This window comes from Arachis hypogaea, chromosome 14 (genome assembly GCF_003086295.3).
Source record: "Arachis hypogaea cultivar Tifrunner chromosome 14, arahy.Tifrunner.gnm2.J5K5, whole genome shotgun sequence".
Lineage (NCBI taxonomy): Eukaryota > Viridiplantae > Streptophyta > Magnoliopsida > Fabales > Fabaceae > Arachis > Arachis hypogaea.
In genome coordinates this window covers 132749048-132758744 of record NC_092049.1, presented here as the reverse complement: position 1 = coordinate 132758744, position 9697 = coordinate 132749048, and the positions used below count along the sequence as shown (strand labels likewise).

Genomic DNA, 9697 nt, shown 5'->3' with positions numbered 1-9697 from the left:
GAAGGGTCATCAAGTAAAAACTATAAGATGTTGGCTTAATTATTAGTGTGGTTAGTACTAGCATAGTAGCATCAACTTCAATCATCCATTGCCAACACCAAGGTCTGCCATGGAGGGTCGTTGGCAACTTTGAAAAGGACATTACTCGAACCCAGCCCTTCCTTTGTCATTGCGGATGGTCAACTTGGTCGATAGCTCCGGTCATCACTCATCACCATGAAAGAAAATTGGACATTTTAGAGCAGCTTTAAATATTGCATCCATGAAATCAGATAGTGTAAAATCAAGGATATTGAACATCATTTGGAATCCTCAAGAGTCTAGCCTTTGGTACATTCCATGTTTAGAAAGAAAATAAATTATGATGTTATTATGTACAATCATCTTATATTTGTTATGATATAACGAGATGATTAAGAAAAATACCTTCAATTACCAAGCAACAACTTGTACAAAAAGTAACAATGTTGCCTTTTCTATAGGTCATAGAAACAAAGAACCATGCTATGATACACCCAACAAAACTTACTATATCATGCATTAAAGTAATCCAATGGTATGATTATTTGAATGATAATGGATGCTACTCTTTCATGGTTTAAATCTACACCATAGATTATCTTAATGCGTGATATACCAAGTCCAACCTAGTGACCTCTAGACGTTAAAACAAAAGTTTGTAAAATCAAACAAACATCAGAAACCCAAATAGAAAACTGTTGTTACAAAACGAGATGCCTGGCATGCGTACCTACGAAACAAAAGAGCACAAGACTTGTAAGTTGTGAATGTGAAGCTCAATGCAAAGATTATGGGAGGCATTGACCACCCCAACAAATCTCATCAGTTAAACCTTACAAACATTTATTATTGAAAAAGATGCATTCAGGAACAAAAGCTCAAGGCTGATCTAATATTATGGGCCTACTGAACTTTTCTACTTTAATATTTAATTTGCTATTAGAACATTGCATTTCCAAATCAAAGAACTGCCATCAATTTTTTTTCATATATTTCTTGTCATATGTGGACTCATAAACACTCCCTTTGTTCGTTTTTAATTGTCACTTACATGTTTTGGCACATCTGACAGATATATTGCTCCCAGGGTCTACTAGAATACGACAATGACAGATAAAATGGAATGGAGGGAGTAATTAGTGTATCTACAATGTTTCTCGGTTAATTCACATTGCAGAGACTTAACCATGGTACATATTTGTCCATTTGGACATGGTGAGATAGCTGTGATTTATTTTTATTGACATTGACTAACAAATATATTCATCCATAGGTTCATGCATATAAGATCAAACTGAGTTTGTATAAACCCAAAACTGATGTGATCCCTATTCTAGCCCCTGCTGCTGATGTAACTAAAAGTTTCAGCAGATTTCCTCAGCTACATTATCGAAATTTGAGGTGGGAAAAAAAGAACCGTAACAAAAACCAACCAATTGACTAGTAGTTTCCTACTAACATGACTTATGATTCATAACTTCTAAACTCTATATTGGATGCATTTCTATTATCATATTGATTAAGCAAAAATTAGATTTAAAGTGATTAATGACATATCATTTTAAGGTTCATAACATCTCATTTTACTATTCATATACCACAGATATGCAATCAATGATATTTTAACCTTTCAAGTCCATGTTTTATTCCTGGTAGAAAATAATAAGACAGTAACCAGGATCATGAAAAGAACCATCTCTCCAATAATTCAAGCCTAAAGCTGTTCTATTAGATGATAAACATGGCAAAAAAAGATTTCCACTACAAAAGCATTCAAAGATTATGATAAACTCACCATTCAAATGTTAGGCATTTAGTGTGTTTAAGAATCTTCCTTCAATTCATCAGAATCAGAATCACTTGCATTATAACCTAACATACATGCACCGGGCTAGAAACAGTCACAAAGAATTCCCAACAAAAAGAAAGATTCTATGCTGTCAGCAACAAAGGAGAGTTTTACCTGGATGCTTATCACCAACTTTCCAAACTGAAGATCTAACCCTCGACGCTCTAGTCAACCAAATTTTACCCTACATTCCCAAACCAATGACATCAGAACTTGAAACCAAAATTCAAAAACAGGTAAGCACTTTGATTCGATAGACTCCACAGACGTAGTTCACAATCCACAGAATCCACACACACTACAAAGTACAAACTATTCACATCCATTTCTTCAATTTCTCATGAAGTATAACAAGTCAGAAGTTGGACCAACAAATTTAAAAACACAAAACATTAAGTTTTAACACAAGGCTATTTAAGTCATTACACCCAACCATGATAAAGCATTCTATGCTGCTATTATAGATGTGTCCACAACTCCACATGAAGCATCCATTTAAGTGCATCTAATTGTGCATACCTAACTAAATAGGCAGTCATCTATTTATATATAACTCAGTCATTGAAATTATTTGACTCTTATCCCCACTATCTTAAAGTTATATAACATACAAGATTTGATTGCCTAATGGTGTATATGCATTATCAGCATCAAAATTAATCTCACTACTAAAATTAAGACCAATAGAGAATACTAATAGTTGTCTTACAATTTTTTCATAGTCACCAGCTGAAGATTCTAGTGTCAATTAACATGGACATTCTCAAATAGTAAAATACAACAGAACCTCAAACTCTTAACAGCTCAAGAAAGTCCGATGCAATGAAAATTGATTGAAAAGCATTATTAATTTGTAATAACTAATAAGCATGATATAAATAGAAGAAAGAACACACCTTTTGGTCATCTCTGGGAACACCATAACCACTGTAATACATCTGACCTACCAAGACCTGCATGTTTATGTCCCCAGCTTTAGCTTCTTTCAGAGTGTCTCTGAACCACCGTTTCACACAATCTGCAACAACCCCTGAAAGTGGCACACGCCCATTGCTCTCAATTCCACTGCTACTATCCATCTGCGATGATAACCCTTCTTAAAATCACTGCTAATGAGAGACTGAGAGAAAAGGGTTTCGTAAAGAAAAAGGTTGAATTTTTGGTAAACATGAAAAAAATCAAATAATGGGTATGTTTCAGATTGAGCTAAAACACTAAGAAATACAGTGCACAGAACTGCAAACTGGATTGCAAAGTTGTTACCTTTTGGTTTTGGAAGCTGTGTATGATGAGGTGATGCTATCTGAAGATCATGATTTGTGTGTCTTAGCAGATTGGAGAGAGAGAGAGATAGCAGCTACCGTTGAAGACTGGGCGGCGTATTAAGGTGCTGTTTTGTCAAACTACGTTGTTTCCACCTGTACACTACACTTGTTAATTAATTAATATTTGCATATTACATATAACCTATAACGGTTACTAATATATATAATTTTAAAAATATTTCATTTAAATATATAAATTATTTTAAAATTATATATATTAATAAATAAAATATTCATTTTATTGATATAAAAAATTCCTAACTTTTATGAGAATTTTTTAACTGCGTTTGAAAGGGAGATTAAGAGACTAGAATGGGAGATAGAGACTTAGAGTTTAAATTTGAATTAAGTCTCTATATTATATTATGTATTTGTGTTTGGTATAAAATATTTTATTATGTATTATGTATTATGTCTTATTATTTTGTTTAATTTAAAATAAATATAGAAATTGAAGGATAGATTTATAATTTAAAAAATTAAATGAATGTATTTTAATAAAAAATATTAATAAAATTTTAGTTTTTATCTCTAAAATTTCAGTCCCTTGTGTCTCTACTTTTTAAAAATATCGAAGGAATTAAAATTTTAGTTTCAATTTTTTACCATCAAATATAATACTGAATCTTAATTCTCTAGTCTTAATTTCAATTTCTCTAACCAAACGCTATTTAAAAGTGAAATTTTAAATTTGTTCCAACAAATTTTTAAATAATTATTTTAATTTTAAATAAAACTTCACAATCAAATAAAATACTTAAGTAAATTTAATCAAATTATTATAACTATTTTTTACCTACATTACCCTTCTTCGAAGTTTTAGATTAATAAGTTCGTAACGAAAAAGATGAATATTGTATAGCATTGTAATATTTCAAGAGCTATGAGTCCAATTCTTCAAGGATTTATTTATATTTTTTTTTTTTTAGAAATCTATAAGTGTTCATCGTAAAGTATAGTGTTTGCTAGAATTTATTTGATACTTTAATTTCTTTAAGAACTTATAAGTTAGAAAAAATTTCAAATGTTCTTGAAATATACTATTCCAATAAATTTAAATGTTGATTTCAATTATAAAAAATATATATAATATATTAATTAAAATTAATGATTAAAATTATTTAAATATTGGTATTTTAAAAATATTTAAAAAAATTTCTAAAATCACATTTATTCTATTTTAAAAAAATTAATTTGTTTCATAATTTAAATAATTATAACGACTTGAAATAAAGAGCTCAGTAATTATGTAATTTTAGTTTTTTTTAAAAAAAATTCTCTACATCCAAACAATTTTAGCATCTAAATTTATCCAAGTGATTTAGAATCACGCATTTTTTCTTCTTTTTCTTTCCCGCGTTTGTTTCAAATTCACGCATACATTATTTTTTTTTTCGCGCTTATTTCAAATTCACGCATACATTCTTCTTCTAATATCTAAAGATATTTAGGTTTTAATTTTTAATATTTTGAGCATATAACATATATATTTAATGTTTTTATATATTTAAAAATTAAAAAGATAAGTTAACTTTTTAATCAATATTATTATTTTAATGCATGATATATAATGATATATAATCCTCCCCCCCCCTTGAGATATATAAGTGTTTATGACTCGGATATATTGATTTTATTCACCAATTAGTATCTGTTCATAATTTATTTTGTTGAATTTGGGTATACAAATAATTTTTTTAAAAAGGGGAAATTAATAAAATTTTATAAAATTATATTAACAATAAACTATAAAAACCTATATCTCGAGCCCTTGATTCATATTTCCTGTAACTAGAATTAGATACTTAGTTTAAGTCAATTATTTTTTAAAATTACTCGAAGAGTTACTTAGTGAAAAATTAATTTAGAATAAACTTTGGATAGACACAAATTGATAAAATTGTAGTTTTTTGAGTAATACTCTAAATAGGTCCCAAGAAATTTACGATTCGACAGTTTTGTCTCCCACAAAATTTAACTAAAATTTTGACCCTGAGACCAGATACGTCCCCAAAATCGTTTGATCCGGTTAAAGTGGTGACGTGTCAGGTTAATTGTGACATGTCACCTCCAGGACATTTTGGTCCCCATCCACGCTGGACAAAACGATGTCGTATTGGAACCAGGGACAAAACGACGTCATTTCGGGGAGGACAAATTCGTCCCCACTTAGACAGAGAATGCAAACGGCGTCGTTTTCATGTGGGGGACCTATTTGCCTTATAATAATATCTTAGGAGACCTATTTGACCTATAATTTGTGATGTTAAAAGAAGTTAATATTTACTTCAACGCAAACCTTAAAAACATTGACATTGGTCTGTTTATTTATCAAAATGGTAACATAAACCTGAGAACCCAAACATGTTAACCACACAAATATTTGGCTTCAATAGCAACACAAATCAACTTAAGACAAAAGAAGGTTTATTTTCTTCAACATAAACTAAACGAAACTATTCTAGACAACATAAAGTCTTCCTCCAACATAACAAAAGGTGGTAACATAACTAAGATAACAACTTTCACACTAATTCTTAGAAGCATCATTTTTTGAAAGACTGGTTCAACCCTGGTGTTGGAATGAATTTGAACAACTTAGATATTGTGCCACTGGTTGCAACTGAAAATCTCATGGTCGAAATCTTAGTTAAATTTTGTGGGGGACAAAACTGTCGGATGGTAAATTTCTTGGGGACCTATTTAAGGTATTACTCTAATTTTTTTACCAATAAAAAAAAATATATGCAAGAAAATTTCGACACTTATGATTTACGTGAAAATAATTTTCAATGAGGTAAAAATTTGAGTTTGTGAAATATAAGGAGTATTGGATCATACTTGTGGAGCTAATAGCTTTTTTATTTATACCTCGAAAAAATTCGCTAACTCAATTATAAAAGTTGATAACATTTTTCTTCCTGTTCATATTGTGAGTTTTTAAACTCCATTGGTTTTTATGTTATCTTGATCTATAAGTGGTGTTAATTCTAAAACGGACTAAGGAAGAAACATATAATATTCTCAAGTTAAATAGTAGTTTGAACTGAATTTTTTTTTTTTTTACCAAAAATAAGGAGACTTAAACCTGCAATTTCTTAGTTGAATGGAGAAATTATGCTATTTGAACTGAATTTTACATGAAAAAGTTAACACTATATTTGGTTTAGGGGGAAATTGGAGGAAAAAAAAATAGTGGAAGGAAAATGAGTGAAAATTTTCATTTTTTTTTGTTTGGTTACCAAAGAAAATGAGAAGGAAAGAAAATTTTGGTGTGAGTTTCACTAAAAAGTTTTTTCATCAATTACAAGCAAAAAAAAAAAAAAGAAAAAAATGTTATCTTTGGTGTATTTACTATATTACCTCTAATTCTATTATTATTAATAATTGTCAATATAAATTTAGTTTTAATATTTTTAATACATTATTATAATAAAAATTCATATTTAAATATTATATATGTATTAGATAAATAATTTATAAAATTATAATATTTTATAATATTTAAAAAATATAATAAAATATAAATAAAAAAATATTTATACTTTATTTTATATGAATTATGAAAATTGGGTTGGATCACTCCAATTTGGATGCAAAATCAGGTAGGCTCCATCTGATTATGTGTTTTTTTTGTTTCTATTTCTTTTAAATTTATCATATATAAATTTTAGTATTAAAATTTTAATAGTTAGTAGAATTGAATTTTTATTGTTTAATTTAATTTGGTTATTTTTATAATTTAATTATATTAGTAATTAATTATTTAATATTATTTAAGATGTATTAAATGCCAATAAATTATAACTCAAATGATATAGTTTTGGATATTCATTTAAAAAGTTGGGGTTCAACCAAGAGGGGTCTAGCCAACAACAAGCCAACAAATATTTTTAAATTATATTCTATACTAATTAATTATCATTAATTAGTAGTTATTTAATTTTTTTTAAATGTAAAATTAATGATTATTAATTGTCTCTTCTTATTCTAATTCACTTTTTACCATTTATTACGCAAACCTTAATTTCTTTTTTCAAAAAAAATTTCGAACTCCAAAAAACAAAAACACCAAAACATAAGAAAAGGAATCATCCAAATCCTTAAAAAAAAAATCCAAAACATAGGAAAAAGAATCATCCAAAACTAATAAAAAAAAATCCAAATCCTAAGAAAAAAAATACAAAACATAAGAAAAAGAATAATCCAAAATGTAGAAAAATGAAACATAAAAAACTAGTTAAAAAATCATTCAAAACCAAATAGGAGGAGGAGGAGAAGAGCCGCAGGATGGCCGACGACAACGTCTTGGACGACATGGTGTGGACAGTGGAGGGACTCGCGGTGGTGCGTTGCAACGAGTGGAGGAGTCGCCATGGATTGGAGTAGTTGATCGCGCGTCGCGAATGGAAACCTGGTGGTGGCTGCATCGCGACGAATGGAGAGTCGCCGGGTGCGAGTGGCAAGCGATGGGAGTCACGAGCGGTGAGGGTGCGTCGGACGAGCAATGGGGAGTCGCAATGGAACGCGAGGAGGGTGAAGCAGAAACGCGATGGTGGCACAAGGACGGTGCAGCGGCGGCGCTAGCGGCGCGAGGACAAAACCGCGGTAGCCTGGAGCATTGGAAGAGAGATTAGGATTTGTGATTTTGTATGGTGAGTAGAAATGAGAACCAATTAGAGTAAGTTTTAATTCAAAAATATAATTAATGTCAATTAATCAAATTTTGAATTTAAAAGAATAATTTAAAATTAATGATTATTAATTGAGTGGTTCAATTCTTGGTTAATAAACACTTGACTCTCTGTATTTTTCTTTAAATTATAAATAAATATTATTTAATTTAAACTAATAAATACGAATTAACAAATTTAAATAATAACACTGAATTTTAAATTAAATACTATTATAATTTGAATTTAATATAATTTTAAACGTTACTATATTGAACATTAACAAATAACTAAATACTATGATTTGATTTGATTTGATTAGGATCATATCTAGGTTTTATTAACATAAGGTACGAGTTTAATTGGATATTAAATTTCATATAAATTGACAAATAAGTACCATGATTTGATTTGATTAGGATTATATCTACACTTTACTAATATAAAGTACTAGTTGAGCTATTGTATTTAATATTATTTCATTTTAATTCAAACACTATTTAATTTAAAATATAAGATGAAAAATATAAAAATAAAATGAAATTCAAACGAAAAATTTTAAATTCAAAAAATAAATTTTGATAGATCCACAAACTATTTCACATCATCGTTATTTCATCTCTATCTTTATATGGGTAGTAATTCACGTAAACAAATAATGAAATGGAAACTAATATTACACTAATGTCTTAAATGCAAACAAATTACATACATGTTTCCTTGCATATTTATATAAATCGAATTAACACTTTTTCAATATAAATCAAATCAATTAAATTTAAATTAGTAAAGTAGCTCATAGTAAATCAAATCAATGAGTTTTGATTTAAGGTTTATAGTAAATCGAATCAAAGTGCTTCGATTTAGAACCCATGTTAAATCGAATTGAGTAGATTCGATTTATAGAAAACGTAGCACATAGATAAATCGAATAAAGTAGATTCGATTTATTAGTTATGTGTCTATATAAACAATTCCAATTCACTTCTTTCGAATTATATTTTATAATTACTTTCATCCCCAAACCACATCCAAGAGAAAAAAAGTTAGGCAACACCACAAAATTCAAAATTGAAGACATAGAAGACGATCCGAATCATATCTATCAGTTAGACAGAGTTGTCCATATTACTGACAACATCAAGGTTAGTGAATAAAATTTATTTTCATCAGGATAGATCAGAAATATTAGTAATATTGAGTCGATTAGAGTATTTATTTATAAGCGATAGTTAGAATTTTTAAACTACAAATAGTAGTTAAAATAGTGTTTATAAATAACTGTTAGTTAGAATAGTGATTAGAAATTCGGTTAGAATTTATAAATTTTAAATATTAGATTAATTAGGAATTAGAATTTTAGTTAAAATTTAATTTAAATTACAAATGTCAGTGATAATAGTGATTTAAAATTGTAATATATTTTACATTAAAGTTCTTTTTATTAGAATTCTCCGTACATTAGTTTTTATTTTTTTGGATTTGTTGGAAATATGAGTATTGTAAAATTATTTGTTTGAGTTTAGAGTATTTTGTTTAAAAGGATATGCATTATTTAATGTTTGTTTAGTGAAGTGTTTTTATTAATTATTATGGTTGATAGAAAATTGTTAATTGTTTTGTTAATTATTATTTGCGGTGGTGAATTTTTGAATTATTTGAAAATGGAAAATGGAAAACGCTACCTTGTAAAGGCATAAAATGTTTTCTGTTTGAAACTAGAAAAAATGAAGTCCACGCTTACTATTTGAATTGTTTTAAAACTGAAATACTATTCACGCGTTCTTTCCAGGCGGTTACACAAGTATCGGGTGTAAGGAATTATAATT

At 28.5% G+C, this 9697-nt stretch overlaps 1 protein-coding gene across 3 annotated transcripts; it reads right to left on the bottom strand.

The window, feature by feature from the left end:
- Positions 1-278: 278 nt before the first annotated feature.
- Positions 279-3332, bottom strand: LOC112744242 (uncharacterized). Of its 3 annotated transcripts, none has more exons than XM_025793798.3 (5): positions 3134-3332; positions 2767-2949; positions 1985-2054; positions 1817-1893; positions 279-751 (listed from the first exon to the last, which is right to left on the bottom strand). In XM_025793798.3, the coding sequence occupies exons 2-4, from the start codon at positions 2947-2949 to the stop codon at positions 1844-1846; spliced, it is 303 nt and encodes a 100-aa protein (XP_025649583.1). In that variant the 5' UTR covers positions 3134-3332; the 3' UTR covers positions 279-751; positions 1817-1843. The 3 variants fall into 3 exon arrangements, with proteins under 3 accessions (XP_025649583.1, XP_025649584.1, XP_025649585.1); XM_025793799.3 differs by having other exon boundaries at positions 2767-2990; positions 3134-3289; XM_025793800.3 differs by having other exon boundaries at positions 2767-2963; positions 3134-3284.
- Between the last annotated feature and the right edge of the window lie 6365 nt (positions 3333-9697).